This window comes from Abramis brama (assembly GCF_963993115.1).
Source record: "Abramis brama genome assembly, chromosome: 21".
Lineage (NCBI taxonomy): Eukaryota > Metazoa > Chordata > Actinopteri > Cypriniformes > Leuciscidae > Abramis > Abramis brama.
In genome coordinates this window covers 31,471,759-31,491,803 of record NC_139983.1, presented here as the reverse complement: position 1 = coordinate 31,491,803, position 20,045 = coordinate 31,471,759, and the positions used below count along the sequence as shown (strand labels likewise).

The 20,045-nt window shown below is 36.2% G+C and overlaps 2 protein-coding genes across 2 annotated transcripts; both read right to left on the bottom strand.

The window, feature by feature from the left end:
* Positions 1–77: 77 nt before the first annotated feature.
* Positions 78–5,785, bottom strand: pcare1 (photoreceptor cilium actin regulator 1). Its single transcript, XM_084096284.1, has 2 exons — positions 2,144–5,785; positions 78–480 (listed from the first exon to the last, which is right to left on the bottom strand). Exons 1-2 carry the CDS (start codon positions 5,464–5,466, stop codon positions 348–350), a joined length of 3,456 nt encoding a protein of 1,151 aa, XP_083952410.1. The 5' UTR covers positions 5,467–5,785; the 3' UTR covers positions 78–347.
* Positions 5,786–6,885: 1,100 nt separating this feature from the next.
* Positions 6,886–18,798, bottom strand: LOC311071788 (G-protein coupled receptor family C group 6 member A-like; the record flags this gene model as incomplete). The annotated part of the gene is made up of 7 exons (XM_084096325.1): positions 6,886–6,903; positions 7,360–8,297; positions 8,890–9,007; positions 9,213–9,428; positions 9,531–10,262; positions 17,421–17,709; positions 18,686–18,798. 7 exons carry the CDS (start codon positions 18,796–18,798, stop codon positions 6,886–6,888), a joined length of 2,424 nt encoding a protein of 807 aa, XP_083952451.1.
* Between the last annotated feature and the right edge of the window lie 1,247 nt (positions 18,799–20,045).

Below are 20,045 nucleotides of genomic sequence, written 5' to 3'. Positions count from 1 at the left end.
ATATAATGCACAATCAACATGCTTTTTTAAAAGAAAAAAGAAAAAAGAAAAATTCTGTGATGCATTTTTTTTTATTTGCATATATTTAGAAATAAAAATATAAAAGTTCAGCCAATAATATTCACAATACAAAACATTTTCAAAACAAATTTCAGACCAAATGAATTGAGGCAACTACCAAATACTGTATGTACTTAAGTAAACACTGAAGCTGAAAAGATGAAAATGTGATTGGAAGTGACAATGAGAAGGCCTTCTCAGAAATAGCTATTTTCATTTCCCAGCAGGAAAATAAGGTTTTAATCCCATCCAAGGTTTTCTAATCCATAATCTCACTCGCTCCTTCCTCATTTCCCCCATTCCCTCTGTAAACCCTGACCCACGATGCACAAGTCTGGATGTGAGACAGACCGAACTGCTCCTCGGATTTCTATTTGCTCACTCCATGGCTTTTCTCCTCCGACTGGACCATCTTCCAATCTGTCATAACAAATCAGAATAAGGACATTAGTGAATTGAAGGATTAGGGAAGTGGGCCAGAGCTGGTTAGCACTGGTCAGCTGCAAGTCTTTGAGAGCTTAGTTCCCAGGGATTAGCATTTATATTACAATGTGCGTGAGAGAGGAAAGTGTATCTAAATTACACCTTGATGACATACATTTCATGTTTCTTCGAGTTCAGTGAAAATTCAATTTTCATTATATACTGTGCTTGTCAACCTTCAGTACTGCATACACATCACACAGACAAACTGAACATGATCTACTGTATGTCTTGTGACCATCTATTTACAAAGAGCCCATCAAATACACCTGCCTGTGACTGAAAGGAACACATTTTCTACAAAGCAGATAAAATAAGGAAATATTAGACATGAATTAGGTAATGAAGCAATAGTGTTTAGATGCATGTTGCCTTTAATAGTAATTACAAAATGTTCAAGGTGTTAAAATATTCTGAATATGAAATCTGTTTATACTGCATTGTATGTATATATTTCCCAATTTGAATTACCTCTTGACTTGGGTCATGCCCACACTCCCTTTTAAGTTACTGTGTTTTGGGTTTTCCCATCATTCTTTCTTAGTTTCTCGGAAACTGGTTCCAAAAAAATCAAAATTAACAAGTTTTCCCACGTGCTTGAAAACCACTCATCCTGACCTGAGTGTTATTTACAGTATGACCTTTAGTATACAGTTTCAGTTTTACATAGCTGTTGTTGTTGTTTTGAAAGTTTTTCTCAGAAATAAGAAGTATTCATATATTATCTAAAAATGTAATTGCTAGGACTTTAGGTTGTGAATATTGCTGGATATATATATATATATCCTACTCCTTGCGATGATGACATTCTGCAAGACTTAATCACTGGACCTCACTGAAAACATTACACATTTTTAAACTTTAATTGATATTTTAAATCATTCAATAACCCTTTTTTAATTTAATATTTTAGAAATGAATAAAAAAGAAAGAAAAAATAATAATTACAGTTTAAATTGCAACCAATCGCAGATAGATTTGTCTCTTATTATTCACCCGCGAGCTGAGTGACATTTACACAATCAACCCATAATTGAATTTCAAAAACTGCACTCTTTATTATGACAGAGACAATCATAGTGCTTGTCCTCTAACATTTTCTTATTCTCTTTAAAAATGAAATCGGGAACAGAGGATGCAATTTCAAGCATGAATGGTACTTCATGATAAAAAAATCAAGAAACTATGGATACTGTATCGCTATTGAGCATCGAAATCAAAAGGAGCTGAGTTCATAGATCAGAAATTAAAAGCTCAAGTTTTCACATCAGTGAACTCAATAGTACTGCTCACGGGACTTTTCTGCAAAGTTATAATAACTGTTTTATCACCCTTATCTTCTTCAGAACATTTGTGGAGTGTTTTTGGGCCATTAAAGCACAGATATTAACTTAATTTTCTTGATGACATGGATAAATAACCATGAAGCAATGTTGAAGTGTTAAGAAAGACATTACAGTTTTAAGTTGACTGAGGTGATGAGTCAATTATGTGCTATGCTCATGCTAAATTTCAATGAAAATTGCATCTCATACGATGCATACTATACTAGATTACTAATAAGTAGTTATACTATATATCAAAAGTGTGTTAGACTCACCCATGGGTGCTAATTGCTGGTTCACTCCCACATGTCTCTGCTACAGAGATGACTGGGACCCTGGGTGGCAGGCTTAGACTGGGCCTCCTGTCTGACTGGCTTCGCCGGACGAATGGCTGAGGCCCTCGTGCAGACACTGGCAGCCGGCCACGCTCACCCCATGGGCGAGGCAGAACACTGCTGCCGGTAGAGGTCCATGCCTGAGGGGGCTTGGGTGTAGGAACAGGTTGAGCCTCAAATAATGATGATGAGACTGGGCAAAACACTGAACGAGCATTACTAAATACTCTTGAAGAGTCCTCACTACTGTTTTCTCTGGACCATCGCTGCACTTTTGGGGAAGCAGGAGGTGATGGTGCCTTAAAGGGGTAGGTTAACCCTGTCATCGTGATGGAGGTGGGGTCTTGTCGCGTTGCAGGGGTGCTTGGCAGTGTTCGTTGGCCAGCGGAAGGTGGGGTGGGGAGTTTACGAATTACAGGAGGACTCGATGAAGTTGAAGATGAGGGTTGACTTTTTAATACTGGAGGACTAGGGAGTCTTCGATGTAACAGAGGTGTGGATGGTAACATGCGATATCTGGATACAGGTGGAGTGGCAGAAGTTTGGCTCCTGCAGGCACTGTTTGGCACTTGTGATCCATTGGTACTGTTCTCCTTTTGTGAAACCCCTACATCACCTTGGCAGAAGAAAATCTGCCTGTGACCCTGCTCAGCAAATTTCTCTGTCGGTGAGTCAGAAGAATGCCTCAAGTGGATTATCTTTCTTGCTTGTTTGTAGAGGGAGGCAGCCTCCTCACTTTCCGTGTCTGTTTCATGGCTGGAATCATGGTGAACACCTTTCAGAACTCCTCTGGTGTCCTGGTGCGTGGAACGAACTGGCGACATGCTAACAGAGCCCTTACACAAATTCCCCCGACTGGGTAGCACCGTAACAGACTGCAGAGAGGCTCGCAACCTCCGAGACATTGCACTCCTTTTTGGCTGGGTGGATCGACCCCTGCTTGTTAGATTTTCTCCTGTGTCCTTTGCATGTACATTTTCAAAGGAATTGTCCATAAGTACCTCAAGTGGAGGGGGTGGTAGATTGTCAATGTCAAGATCCTCTGTCCTTTCAGAACATCGTGACTCCCCTCGACCACTGAGTATACTATTTTGATTAAATGCTAATGTGCCAGAGGGACTTAAACCTGGAATGATGGGAACACCACACTTTCTTACACCAAGCATTTTTGCACTGTCTGGGATCTGTTTACTTTCCTCCAACCCCTGACTAAAGGTGTCAATCAGTTGTTTAACAGAATTCCTTTCCTTATACAATCCTGAAGATGGCCGAGGTGACGGCGGAGGGCTTGGCACAGGCATTACCTTAACAGGCTCTATAACAGGGGGAGCTTTCTTGTCTTTTTCCTTTTTCTTTTCTTTGTCCTTTTTCTTTTTTTCTTTTTCTTCCATCTCATCCTTTGCACTTCCTTGCTCTACTTTTGCATTGAATGACTTTCTTTGATTACTTGGAGAGAAAATGTTCCTATTCAAAGAACGCTGCCTTTCAGAGGCAACTGATGAATTGGTTTGCGGTTGCTGGATTTTCTTAGAAAAACCTTGCTTTGTATTTTCTTCACACTTAACCTTGGTCATCTTCTCCAGCCTTTGGTTGAGTTCCTTTTGAGTTCTCTCAAGTTCAGTGAGTGTAGGATCTTCTGCTTTATTACGTAGAGAATCAGCTGATCTCGACCGTTTTGTAACGGTGGTCTTTTTCTTGGATGTTTTAGAGGCAGATGTTTGGGGTCTTTTAGAACTTTTGTCACCGTCCTCAGTCCACTGGTGACTGCTGCTCATTGGGCTATCCGTATGTTTTGCCTTTACTCCAGGGCTTTGGGATGGCAAAAAACGAATCCTGCCACTAATGGCATCTTTCAGCTTTAATGTCATTTCAATGTTTTGTGGATTCTCTATTCGCTTTGTTGGCAAGCGATGTGGTTGTCTAAGGTCTGGAATTGAAGAATTTGATTGTTTCCTCCTTTTATCCTTGCAATTTTCCTCTTCACTACCATTTTCCGCATCATCCCCGTCACCTTCATCCAAGGAGACAGAGCCAAGTAATGATTCTGTATCCCTCTGTTCTTTTTCTGTAATAGTGCAAGTTGAGTCTATAGAGTTAAGAGAGCTGCTTTTGCTCATTGTTTTGAGAAGTCTGCCTCGGTATGAGCCTTGGTGTACTGGTGTAAAACCACAAGGACTGCTTGATGTAGCATGAATGGTTCCAGTTGACTCACAACTTTCTCTGCGTTGGCGTTGTCTGTCTGAGCCTGCCAGGGACTCACTTTCTGCCCCAAGTCCACTGTCTTCACTAAAAAGTGCAGAGTCTTCTGGGCCAGGTTTTTTCTGTGATGCAGCCTCAATCCGAGAAAGCAACCGCATTAATCTAGACTCTGATGCACGTTTTGTCCTGAGCTTCTCATCTAGAATTTCAGTAATGGAGGAAAAGTAATCCACTGCTTCCTCAAGAGCAGTATCCCCAATTCCACACACTGACTGACCCACTTGACGCATCTTCTGTATGGTATACTGAAGGAGTTGTTGTAGCAGGTCTGGTGGGGGCTCACTGCAGGTGGAATAGGTCACATTTTTTGCTGAGTTGGGTGAGGAGGAATTCTTTTTTCTGCAAGGCCAAGCCAGATGCTCTCCATTTCCTTTTAACATCATCTCCCCCTCATCCACGATTTCCTGCAGCCCTTTGTTTATTTCCTCATAGCGTAATACCATGAATGCCACCATTGGTTGCAAAGAAATTTGGGTTTGGGTTGCATGATCGAGTAACCCTAACAGATCTTCATATTTAGTGATGCTAGGGTTGAGATATGCATATGCTGCATGATGAGCCTTCACAAGTGCCTCTGGAAAGTCTACTTTTTCTTCATTTTTTCTTTCCTTTTCTTTCTTCTTGTTTAGTTTTACACCTTTCGGACCTTTCTTTGACTTCTTTGCAGTCTTTTTCTCACAAGCCTCTCGTTTTTCTTCTTGTCTTTCCTTCCCCTGAGGTAATATATTAATGCTGATCTCTTGTACACCCAGTTTGTCAGAAGCAGCCCCATCAGTTTCGGGCTCAGCCGTAGATTGTTTCCTCCCTAATGACGTGGAACTCATGTTGTTTCGAATCGCTGAGTTGTTTCTATCTGTGTCCCCTCCACAAGATCCTCCACTGCTCCCCTCATTAGACTGTGATTCTCCTGGGCTCTCGTGAGTCCCTGGAAGTAGAGTTCTCCCTCTTCTGAACGCATCCTGTACTCCATGGAGACTGTTCCCCCGTGATGGAGAGCAGCCCATTTCAGAGCAATTGCAGTTCACCTAGATTTTGCAAAAATACAGTCCAACAAAGACAAGGAGGCAGACCACTCCATCTGACACCAGGATGTTTGAGAGTCACCAGCTGCACTTGTCATTTTCAGATGACTCTAATTACCTGACACACAGCTGACTGTCTCTATGTATCCTCACGGTAGACGGAAATTGTTTGAAAAATAAAATGTGAAGTCCCAATGGAGTCTCTTCTCTTTCAGTTAAAATATGAAAAACATATTCCACAATTGATCAAAAGTGTTTGCAGTTCTTTTAAAGCAAACATTGCCAAGCATCGCCGTAGAGTCCCTCTGTACTTTCTGGAGGACGAACAGCTAAAGAGATTAGTAGGGATTTGAGAGTAGTCCTATGCATGCACATATGTCAAATACAACACACGGTCTCAAGACCTTAAGCTCATTAAGGTAATCACGGTTGTTTTCAGGTAGCTTTTTATAGCTCAAACCAAATGGCCCACAGAAAAGTTGGTAAATAAAATTCTTCAGTGAGCTATTGTAAATGATAATAATTATTATTATATAAACCTTTTGAACAGAGAAATATATTTATTCCCAAAATAGTATATTTCACTGTGACACATTGTTTTTAGCAAGGTATAAAAAACATTTCACATCTTAATAAATTCAGTGATAACAATAACTTTTGTTACTGTTGTGTTAGCACAGTAACTCAAAAACCCGCATTTAGCCATGGCTGCTGATTGGCCTTCTGACGTCACTGCAAGAGAGGGGAATGCCAGCAAAGAATCTTGTTTACACAGAAGAGATCAGAACCAACTATTGGATGAAGAATTCCCTATGTCCCAGAACATTTTATAAGAACATATTTTATATTTTATAATTTTATTAGGACATTTTATTAGAGGGGCATTGCATTATTTATACAGTAATATTGCAAAATGTTTACATACACTTTTTCACTTACCTTTTTTATTTTTATTTTATTACTTAATTTTATTTTCTACTCAAAATGGTTAGCATTATTTTTTAAAGATTATTTTACTCACTCTTAAAATTACAGCAATAACTAACTGTAAACTAACCCTTCCTGTTCCTGCATGATTGACAGGTTCTGTGCAGGCGGCTGAAGCTGTGCACTGCAACTCTAATGTAATCTCTGGATCTCAAGCAATGTGTGTATTCAAGAAAGGGAACTGTCTTTAATTGAAAAAAAAATATTTTATTCATTACCACTCAAATAATATTGTAAAAAAATAATAATAATACAAAATAATAATAAATAATAATAACATTGACATTGACATTTATTACAAGTTGCTTATACTGTTTTATTATTTATGTTGGTGACGGTTATTCTGCATTCACCGAACACAATTATCAATTGTACATGTTAGGAATTACACAACACTCACAAAGCATGCATGGGTCACTGCACCCTGCTTGCCTACAATATTTGTAAAGTCTTTCATATTAAATTTGAAATATGAGATGCATCCAAAATGTATCAAGGGGTTTATCAAAGTATAGCATCAATTACATCAACGGATTTTGTGATTTTTTTTTTACACTTGCACATTTACTAATTAATAATTTAAAAAATAATTATTTCAGCAGTGATCTAGAGGACTTTGTGACATATACAACACTTTGTATTTTTCAATTAGTCTTATGAGACTAATTTGCATAACATACAATTCTTTATGATATGAGCCTTTTTCTGTTTGTACACTTATCAAATGGATTTTCTCCTAGGTCTTTTCCGTATTGTCTGGTGAAGAAATTCCATGTTGTCTATGTTGTTCTCTTGATGTAACACTTTCCTTGTCAATTGAATTGAACCCAAACCAGTATCAACTGATTTAATGGTATTTTGTGATCCCGTTCTACAAAAAAATGGTACTTCTGGTATCTCTGGCATATCACAGTCAATTGAGTCGATGATGTGGTTATTGGCTTTTGCTATGTACGCCTCTCGACTAATCTCTTCTTTCTTCTTGCAGAGCGCCATGTACCACTTGGGTGCAAAGTGACAAAAAAAAATTCCATAACACGACACCAAGATAGCAGCTGCTTGAATTGAGTAGCGCTCGTTGATCTTAGCAATGTACACTGGGGTGAAACAGACCCACACAAAGAGGTATACTAGCATACTTAGGATGATGTGTCCAGTCTCATTGAAACGCTGAGGTACCTTTCTCCCTTTAAAGGCCAGCAAAAAGCAGATAAAAGCTAGCAATGCAATATAGCAAAGCATTATGGCAAATCCAATGCCAGAACCTTCATTGCACTGTACCATAATCAACATGCTTTGGTCAGACTGAATGGTCTCCACAACTGGATAATCAAATATCATCCAGAAGATACAGATTAGGACTTGAATGAGAGTACTACAGGTAATAATGACAGGGGGGTTGTAAAGCCTTCTAACACGCTCCAGGCGATACGGTAGAAGAAAGGATACAAAGGTGCGTAGAGCTTTCACCAAAATACATGAGACTGTGAGCGAGAACCCTAAGGCATACAAAATCTGTCGACCCCTGCAAATGTGAACATTGGGTTTGCCAATAAACAGTATGACACTAGTATAGCTCAGTGCTAACCCTGCCATGATTACAAAACACATGTTTCCCCCTGCCTGTTTCACGACAGGTTTTCCACAAAAGACCAAGAAGATAATCAGGGTGCAGAACAACAACAGATAACCTAATGTAGTAAATGTAAGCAGAACTATTGCATGGGACCCATCCCATTTCCAATAGTCCTCTTCCTTCGGCTTACATGAAGTCCATCCTTTCAAAGACCAGGTACCATTTTCACAAGGTAGGCAATTTGGTAAGTCTGAAAGAAAGATGCACAACTACTTCAGAAATTCAGATTTATGGCACATTTCCATCAAGAAAATTTATATTTAAGACATCATCGAATTAAAAATGATGGAGAAATATAAAACCATTCATTTAAAGTTGTTGATTATCTATAGAAACAACGTTTATTGCAAAATATGCACATAAATAAGTATTTTGACAGCATTGTGAGAGTTCCCTGCAAGCTCTTTGAGCCAAGCGGCTCTCTGATTTTCTATACAGCTTCATGGGTAATATAGTTTTTTCCCACAAATATTTAAAAAAATATGTTGAAATAATTCAATCGGATGGCATTTAACGATTAACAACCTCTGAACTCACAGTAGGTCTGTCTTTAAAGGTTTATAAGCTGTTAAAAAATGAATGGTGTTTTTACTTCCAGAACCCGACTATTGCACTCCATTGACGTTTGTGGTTGAAACATACAATTGCAATTGCAAGTTAATTTCATTTTTTTTTTACATTAGTTGTGTTGTGTATCTACTGGCTCAAATTGTACAACAAGAAATTATCCATAAAAACGTATACCTTATAACAACATTATATATTTACAATTTAATACTTACTTGTTTCATTAGAGTAAGTACCCTCTAAACATTTTGTGCAGTTGTGGCAGCATGATGTTTTGAGAAGTTTCTTAGCTGTACCAGGAAGGCAAATAGCAGAGCACATTGAAATAGGAACCTACAATAAAATGCATAGAAGCGTGGTTAATATGTAGTCCTGACTTAATGTAATAATACCCAGTTGAATAGATAAGCAATATTGTGTTTATGAGCATTGGATTCTGGAATGCTGACTTTCATAATGTTACATATGCATAGGGTTCCATACACTGTACTGCATAACTGATACGTTTTTATAATCACTGATAATTAGTTATTCTCACCGTATTGTTTGGATTACTCCATGTTATGGGTGCCTTGATGTAAGTTTCTTTTTCCGTCAGTTTGTAATTTCCAACAACGACAAAACTTCTCTGCCCAGTTGATTCTTGTGGTTGCCAGTTAATTAAATCATAGCCATTCATGAAATTTCCAGATGCATTGAAATAGAATGTCTGATTGTCCATAGTAAAATTGACCTTTTTCAGTTCCTTGAGGAGCTTTTAAACAAAGAAACAATAAAAAGTAAAAATTTATAATCATGGCATTTTTTGTTAGCTTAAAGGCATCTCCAAAATTGGATGTAAACATTTTACAACTACCTTCCATGGCGGAAAATCCCTTTCGCCAGGGCACTCGGTTTCACTGCAGTTTAGAAGACGTTTCAAAGCATGAGCAATGGACCATACAGCTAACCTTTCGCCATAGGTTATGCTGATGTCGACAGCTTCCGTCAAAAAACCTGTGTCTTTCCCTAACTGCTTATACTCCTCAAGGAAGAGGTTTACAGATCCCGGAGCAAGAGTCAGCTGCTGCAGAAACTCCTTAAAACCAGGATTAGGACCAGTGATGAATGTGAACCCAAAAATGTCACCTACTCTGTTGATTCCATTCATTCGAGATATATTTCGTGACATTGACCAAGCATCACTTGCGATCCAAGTACGCTGGATGTTCTGCCGAATCATCTCCGTGAAGAGTTTAAAGACCAGCTCTTCCTTTAAGATGAGTAACACAACTTTAGCTTCAGATGAGCGGATTGTTTCTGCCACCTCTTGGATCCTTTTGTCGATTTCATCGTCAGCTAGGTAATGAGGCAATGCTTCTTTAAAAGCCTGGCAGATATCTGCATCTTCTGCATCAGCCAAGAAGCTTTGGAGGGCATTTTTCCCATAATCATCATCCCCATAGACCACCCCAACCCAGTCCCAGTGAAAGTGTTTCATGAAATTAGCCAGAGCTTTGGTTTGGTGAACATCACTGGGAATGGTGCGCAGGAATGCTGGGTATCGTACCCTATCGCTAAGCGTTTGTGCAGATGATGTTGTGCTTATCTGAAAGAGAAAATATGAGAGAAAAAGAGAAAACAGTTCAGGAATACTAGAGAAATTGAGATTCATCAAGAGTAATTTTTGACTCCCTGAATCAAAATCGGGGAAAAAAAAATCATCAGGTGCTTAAAGACTCTCCGAACATTCAGTGCTTGACATTAAGGCCGTGTGTCCACCAAAGCGTTTTTAGCCGGCTGAAAACGCTAGACGCTCTGCTGAAAACGCCTAGCTGTGAGCGCTTGAGAGCGTTTTGGAAGCGTTGCGTTTTTTTCAGTTGAGACACTTTGCTTGTTATGATACGGAAGATCCGCGAAAATGTTACTAGTATCTCAATTCACACATATTTTGTTTCTGTGTTGATTCTATATTAAAATGTCGAACCAATGTAATGTATTTTCTCTGGCTCTTGTTTTAAATGTTTTTTTTTCCTGTTATTATGCTTGTTGTTGTCATCTGTTGACGTCGTACAAGCAGAATGTTGCGGTTGGTCGGTGTGGTCTTAGTCCCGCCCCTCCTCCACTGTGATTGGACGGTTGGGTAAAAAGTGACAGTGATGAGTGACAGAGTCTTCAACTCTTGGCGACCTGTAAAAAACGCTGAGCGCTCGGCGCTTCAGCGTGAAAAAAACGCTCAGCACCTCGCTACGCTCATGGCGTTTTAAAAACGCGGCGCTCCCATTGAAAACAATTGAAAAAACACGCCATCCGCGTGAAAAAACGCTTTGGTGGACACACAGCCTAACTTTTTAGCTCAATAGCCACTGTGGATAGTGATTTTCCAAAGTTACTAGCCACTCAGCATTTTCACTGGCCACAATTTTGACAGAGATACCATGGGGAAAAACTGCCATATATATATATATATATATATATATATATATATATATATATATTATGGGGGGCCAAACAGGAAATAATTCTATGTAAATCCGAATATATAGTTAAAACTCTGAATATATAGTTGTAAATCCTGAATATATAAATGTAACCCTGAATATATAGTTATAACTCTGAATATATAGTTATAACTCTGAATATATAAATGCAAATCTGAATATATAAATGTAAATCCCGAATATATAGTTATAACTCTGAATATATAAATGTAAATCCTGAATATATAGTTATAACTCTGAATATATAAATGTAGATTTGAATATATAAATGTAAATCCTGAATATATAGTTAAAACTCTGAATATATAGTTGTAAATCCTGAATATATAAATGTAACCCTGAATATATAGTTATAACTCTGAATATATAGTTATAACTCTGAATATATAAATGTAAATCTGAATATATAAATGTAAATCCTGAATATATAGTTATAACTCTGAATATATAAATGTAAATCCTGAATATATAGTTATAACTCTGAATATATAAATGTAAATCCCGAATATATAGTTAAAACTCTGAATATATAGTTGTAAATCCTGAATATATAAATGTAACCCTGAATATATAGTTATAACTCTGAATAGATAAATGTAAATCCTGAATATATAGTTATAACTCTGAATATATAAATGTAATCCTGAATATATAGTTATAACTCTGAATATATAAATGTAAATCCTGAATATATAAAACTCTGAATATATAAATGTAAATCCTGAATATATAGTTATAACTCTGAATATATAAATGTAAATCCTGAATATATAGTTATAACTCTGAATATATAAATGTAGATCTGAATATATAAATGTAAATCCCGAATATATAGTTAAAACTCTGAATATATAGTTGTAAATCCTGAATATATAAATGTAACCCTGAATATATAGTTATAACTCTGAATATATAGTTATAACTCTGAATATATAAATGTAAATCTGAATATATAAATGTAAATCCCGAATATATAGTTATAACTCTGAATATATAAATGTAAATCCTGAATATATAGTTATAACTCTGAATATATAAATGTAATCCTGAATATATAAATGTAAATCTGAATATATAAATGTAAATCCTGAATATATAGTTAAAACTCTGAATATATAAATGTAATCCTGAATATATAGTTAAAACTCTGAATATATAAATGTAAATCCTGAATATATAGCTATAACTCTGAATATATAAATGTAAATCCTGAATATATAAATGTAATCCTGAATATATAAATGTAAATCTGAATATATAAATGTAAATCCTGAATATATAGTTATAACTCTGAATATATAAATGTAATCCTGAATATATAGTTATAACTCTGAATATATAAATGTAAATCCTGAATATATAGTTATAACTCTGAATATATAAATGTAAATCCTGAATATATAGTTATAACTCAGCATGTGAGCTCCGCTCAATATTCCGCTCTATGCCAATGTGCTCCACTCAATCTCTCACGGCCCAAGCGCTCAAATCCCGCTCCGATATGAAATCTCAGTGTAACGTAGGCTACTGTACTATAGCCTTTGTTGATTATTTTTAAGGCATTGTTGGGGGCATTTACCATTTTGCATAGGTGGCCTCAGCACATTGTTTGTGTGATAATAGGCCATTCTTTAAACTTTATTAGTTTCAGAAAGATTCTCGCGGATACAGAGACAGTTGAAACAAAGGCAGATCTTTATTTTACAAAAGCACAAGGTTTTGGTGTTATTGTGAATGTACACAAATAAAAGTAGACCCTTTGTAGTTGTCTTACACACTAATCTGTATGGCCAAAAATGGACGGAGTTTCTTCCGCTGTCATTAAAGAAAAATCCATCAGAACGCGCTGGCGCGTTCGTTGTACAGGCTTAGAGAAAAGCTTATTTAGTTTCATATTTATGTTTAAATAATATGCTGGGCTGCATTTCCCGAAAACCTTCTTTACGCTATCCTTCTTAAGTTATAACTCAGGCTTTACCTTAACATTAATAAGTGTTTCCCGAAACGTTCTTAGTTAAGAATACCTTCTGTAAGTCATTCGTTCGTATGGTTGGTCTGGAGCACTCTTAGCTATACCTTATCACTATTGACAGTTCATTACGATAGTGGCCACCACTGTTTCTTTACATCTCGGTCTATACAAATATAATTCTGCTAATTGAAGTGTTTTCATGCAAAGAACATTGTCATTACACTGATGTGATTTTATGTTGTTATTAATTATATTATCCAAAGTTTTATCAACTGGCAAACCGTTAGGCAGTAGATTAGCTATAGGAGTATGTTTAACCTCTTAAACTCTGAGATCATTTTGAGGGATTTCCGTCTGGATTTGGCCTACCCAAATTGAAAAGCTTCCCATTCCCACATACAGTGGTCTAAATACACAATTTTGGTGTAATTTTAAAGGAAACCCTTTGAAGTTTCATAAACCACTGCTAATAGTGATAAACATGCAAGCAGGGCCGGCGCGCGGCGTGCCTATAGGCGAACTAGGCAGCCGCCTATAGGGCGGCAAGAATAAAATATTTTTTCCCCCATTTAATTTATTTAATTATTATCATTTATAAAAAATATATATATATTTTTTTTTGGACATTCGTTTGAATTATTGCACTTCCATCATCAAGTAATCACCCCATTAGTTATTCTACATCTAAATTAACTTTCCTTCATTCTAGTAGCCTACCACAGCAACCCCATCCCGCCCCACATCGTCATCGGTCTACATGAAAAACTCCCTGATGTACATCCAAAAATATCATCAAAACGGGAAAAAAAAGAAAAGAAAAAAATCCGTACATGAATACAAAAGATGACTACCTTTACTGCTGGTGATGGCTAATGATTTTAAAGCCCGACACGCGCTTCTGAAAGGTCAACCGCGCCAGCGCGTTCTGATGGATTTTTCTTTAATGACAGCGGAAGAAACTCCGTAAATTTTTGGCCATACAGATTAGTGTGTAAGACAACTACAAAGGGTCTACTTTTATTTGTGTACATTCACAATAACACCAAAACCTTGTGCTTTTGTAAAATAAAGATCTGCCTTTGTTTCAACTGTCTCTGTATCCGCGAGAATCTTTCTGAAACTAATAAAGTTTAAAGAATGGCCTATTATCACACAAACAATGTGCTGAGGCCACCTATGCAAAATGGTAAATGCCCCCAACAATGCCTTAAAAATAATCAACAAAGGCTATAGTACAGTAGCCTACCTTACACTGAGATTTCATATCGGAGCGGGATTTGAGCGCTTGGGCCGTGAGAGATTGAGTGGAGCACATTGGCATAGAGCGGAATATTGAGCGGAGCTCACATGCTGAGTTATAACTATATATTCAGGATTTACATTTATATATTCAGAGTTATAACTATATATTCAGGATTTACATTTATATATTCAGATTTACATTTATATATTCAGAGTTATAACTATATATTCAGGGTTACATTTATATATTCAGGATTTACATTTATATATTCAGAGTTATAACTATATATTCAGAATTACATTTATATATTCAGAGTTATAACTATATATTCGGGATTTACATTTATATATTCAGAGTTATAACTATATATTCAGGATTTACATTTATATATTCAGATTTACATTTATATATTCAGAGTTATAACTATATATTCAGGATTTACATTTATATATTCAGAGTTATAACTATATATTCGGGATTTACATTTATATATTCAGAGTTATAACTATATATTCGGGATTTACATTTATATATTCAGAGTTATAACTATATATTCGGGATTTACATTTATATATTCAGAGTTATAACTATATATTCGGGATTTACATTTATATATTCAGAGTTATAACTATATATTCGGGATTTACATTTATATATTCAGTTATAACTATATATTCAGGATTTACATTTATATATTCAGAGTTATAACTATATATTCAGAGTTACATTTATATATTCAGAGTTATAACTATATATTCAGATTTACATTTATATATTCAGAGTTATAACTATATATTCAGATTTACATTTATATATTCAGAGTTATAACTATATATTCAGGGTTACATTTATATATTCAGGATTTACAATTATATATTCAGAGTTTTAACTATATATTCGGATTTACATAGAATTATTTCCTGTTTGGCCCCCCATAATATGTATATATATATATATATATATATATATATATATATATATATATTAACATTATCTCATAATTTGGCAGCAGGTATATTTGGGCTGCTGTCAGGGCTGGACTGGGACAAAAAATCGGCCCGGGCATTTTGGCCCAGACCGGCCCACTATGATCATAAACACCACCCATCTTTGCACGCCCCTAATTATATGCATACCAACTCCTATTCCTTAAAACCACTAATGCCATGTAATGAGTGAGTATAGGAACGAGTGAGAGTTAACAGATGAAATAAGTAAAAATTTGACATTTATTAATACATTTGAACTATTACTTCACAGTGGTGAATCCTAAAACAAGCTATAATCTGCATTAGCATAGCAATACAAGTTTTTCTTACAGGATTTTTGTTAAGACTGTGGTGGGTGGACCTTGGTCCTTCTAGGGGGGTTCGGGGCATGCCCCCCCGTGAGAAGATTTTGTGCATTTTAATGTTAAATTCATCAATCTGGTGCACTTTGAGAGTTCAAAATTAAAAGCTCCAACCCATATTCAGTGTGCAAATTAAACAAAGAAAAATTCAAACCTCTTTTAGTTACAGTGTCTATTTACATTACACCTACTACATAATAATAGTTATAATATTAATCCAATGACAGTAATTGCCATATTTTGTAAAACAAATGCACTAAAAAATAAAGGAAACTTTCATAATTAGTTTTGTACCAATTTCTATACTTGAAAGAGATAAGCACATGATCTTTTATTTTGACGCAAACTGCATCAAGCTTTTATTTTGGCGGAAAACATGGTTTACAAACGCCTCTCATTAGATTTCTAGTGAATTGCGGTAATCGTCAACTATGCAGATGTGGAAATAATCTGTAACTGGGTTATGGGTTCCTACACTCATGACATAGCCTAAGTGTTTTGAAAGTAGTTCTGCTTACCGCAGGCTCTACACTCTCTCATCTCTCTCCTGATCCTCATCACTATCATCATCATCACAGGAGCTGATGAAGGGCAGAAAACATATATTTTGACACATAAAGCGTCTGCTTTAAGGGCCTGGTTATATTTTTTCACGCTATTTCTCTGCACATTCCTTGCGTTTCTTCTCCATCTCGCTGACTATTCTGACAGATACACACTGACACTGCTGCACGCTCGCTCACTCGTTTAAAGTTGTGATTGGGCCAGCCCAGTGTCAATCAAGAAAAGAGCCAATGGGCCGCTGATCTACGTGTGTCATGTGCTGGTCTGTCAGAAAGAAAAAAAAACTAACACTGACTTTTTTGGACCAATGCATGACACCGGCACAAACCCAGCGACGGCAATTAAGCAAAACAAAACCAAACGAATGGGCCGCCGATGTACAAATTTTATGGGCCGTAAAAAAAAAAATATGTATCGGCCCGAAAAGCACGTCGGCCCACCGGGAAAAAGCCCGGTATGCCCAATGGCCAGTCCAGCCATGGCTGCTGTCACTTTAAAACCTGACACTGATCCTTTACACTGTTGCACATGCATTTTCTTTCTCAACACTTTACGTTCACTTAAAACATGAAACATGTTTACATGAATACTCGCCAAGACCAGCATTTTGACATTATTTTCGGTGTATTTTACAGTTTATGCACAATAAGCAGCAAAAAAGAACTCAATTTAGTACTGAAAGGTGGCTTTATGTGTCGTACTTTGGGTGTGAGCACAAAATCTGCAGCAATCCTACAGTACGCACAATCCCACGCCGAAATTCAAGCCCTGTAACACCAACAATATTCATCCAGAGCAAATGAAACGAGTGAGTGAGAGGAGGCGGGTTAGCGTGTAACTCGCTGTCGTGTATCTATTCTGCGGAAAATTAGTATTGGAAGCGTTTCAGATATTTCAGTATCAATATGTAGTAAAAAATCTATATTTTTAACAACACTACATTGTACTTAGTTTATTATTTCAGATGCCTTTTTAAAAGACTACAACTGAAAAATGTATAGGCTTATATAAAATTCAACCCCTCCAAAGTGGCTAGTAGGAATGACCGTGTTACTCGCCACTGCTGAAATACACCCGTATTTGGTGGGTTGGCGGGTGTTAACATCAAGCCCTGTGTACATGATAATGTTACTCACCTGTGGGACCATGTATAGACTCAGAAGTCTAGCCACTGCTAGGGAGTCCTCTGAGAAGCGTGCTCCAATGATTGCTTTTACATTAGGCCTTTCAAGCACCTCACATTGGACAGGCAGCGTGCCGTTCACAGCGAGCATGTGCTCAGTGCTCTGAATGGCTTTTGAGGCATCAGAGCAAGTGTCACAGATGTAGTAGCCCAGTCGCACACCCGGGAGGAAGCTGGAGTTATTGATCGTTTCAATTGTATGCACAACAGCGAGAGTCCTTACAAGTGAAAGGAAATTTAATCTACAGGGAAATGAGGGAAATCTTTGTTAGAGAAAAAAAAAAAAAAAAAAAAATCTAATCTAAGAAATCTTACTTTTTTACAGTAAATTCTAACGTTTCTGTACACAAACATATCTTTGAGACAGTTTTGTACAATTTCTAACAATCAGTGTACATTTATATGTGCAATTAATATAGTGTTGACACTGATTTCAAGTTTTAATTGAATTTGATTCTGACTCCCATTTAAACTGATATAAGTTCACTTATTGTAATTATTCTATTGAATTCAAATATTCTTGTTACAATATCAGAATTAATAATAATAATATTCATTGCAGGTTAACATACACTGTAAAAAAGTTGCTGCTTTAATTTTTTAAGTACAATCAACTTAGCTGTATAAGTCATTTCAACTTAAATTACATTAAACTGACTTAAAAAAAATAGTTGACTCTTGTATAACTTATACAAAGTTAAAATGTGCTAAACTTATTTTAATGAGTTAAGTAATGTAAAAACATATGTTGTCATAACTTCTTGGTTATATCTTCAAAAACAAATATAATGTAACAATACAGAGGAGGAAGTAACCAGTTTTGAAATGGCAAAAAAAATGCTTTAATCTCAAATTAATAAATACAATAAAAATCTCAATAATTAATTATTAACAAATATGTATTAAAAATGTATAATAAAAATAATATTGTTTGACATATTAATGTTTATTATTATTATTATTATTATTATTATTATTATTATTATTATTAACTTAAAAACAAGTAGCATTTGGTGTACTCTAGTCTACAGCATTATTAAAATAACACCCATTTAAAAAAGTACTTGTGTTACAGATATTTAGCTATTACTCTCAACAAATGAAATGTGCATTTAGATGCTGGAAAAATCAACTCTCAAAGTCTTCTGTTGCAAGGGAACACGCCACAAGCATAGATCACTGTACATATACGACAGCACAACAACAACAGATACTTACTCTGTGCAGTTGTATTTTTCTGGACGTTCTCGCACCTGTAGTGTCTGCACTTTGGAATGACAGGAATTGAGCACCCCAATCCGTATATCCCCATCGGCCCAGGCCCCGCACATGTCTGAGGAGTTTTCACAGGCAGACCCAGAACCAGCGAAAAGAAGAATGCCTATTAAAGGCCTGTACAAGACCTGCAAATACATGACAGACAACCTGACTGAGTACAATAGTTAATCTTGAGATCTGTTCAGCTTGGCAACAAGGGTAAAATGCAAAGGTAATCTGACAGTCTTTCTGTTTAAATAAGATAATTGTGCAAGAGGGCTGGCTCATTCTGACCGAAAACACAAAAGGTGTGAAGTGATTGTGTTGCTGGAACACAATCAAACATCAGTCAAACATACCTTTATTCCTCATCATTTCCCCACAGACCGGTTCTGTTACATCCTTATTACTCACATTACATTCCTTTTAAAAGTGAAATTTGAAGCAGCTGTAATTCGCTCAGCAAAAGTTTGGAAATTCCATATGCGTGTATGTATTGATAATGAAAAATAAATAAATAATGATGTGAAACAATTTTCACTCAGATATTGCTTGTAAATATCACAAACAGTTAAAAAGTAACCACAAGTAACATTCATTTTAAGGTGAAATTTTGAAGTAGAAAAACTAAAATAGCATTTTAATTGTAAAACATGCTCCAATAATCTTTGTTTCATTTAAAATTTAAAATAATAATAATAATTTTTTACATTATCTATGTTTTCATATGATTCTCACACGATTCTGTTCCCAAACACCAGCATCCGAGCGCTTTTTGCTTTATGTGATATTCAAATTTTGAGCATAGGTAAAATTCACAACTTTGGATGCAAACAGCTAGTGTGTGCATGTGTGTGTGTATGAGCTGATATTGCTTCAGGATTCTGTGTGAACAAAACATCAAACAAGATGAAATAACACTAACTTGTATCTTCTACCTTTGCTTAACAACGAACTTGCACACATTCAGTAATGACAACCCATTCTCACTCCCACGGCATCAAAAACTGAAGCATGCTTAAGCGCCTTTAGCATTAGTGTTAAGATGCTATAAAGGTAACAAACTAACTAACAAACTAAGAACTCAGTTGCTTGGTGAGATACCTTTGGCATTAATACACAGATCCAAAGGAATTTTATTGGGGTATAATTTTGTCATTTGTCAACTGTCTACCAAGTATAATGCTAGAAAGCAGAGGATATTTATTAATTCAACGGGTCTGGGTGCATATTCATGTAATCTCTTAGGTTCACGAAGGCTGACAGATATTTACTTACTCTTGACAGAAGAGGGTTTAACTGGTACAACTAGTAAGTAAAA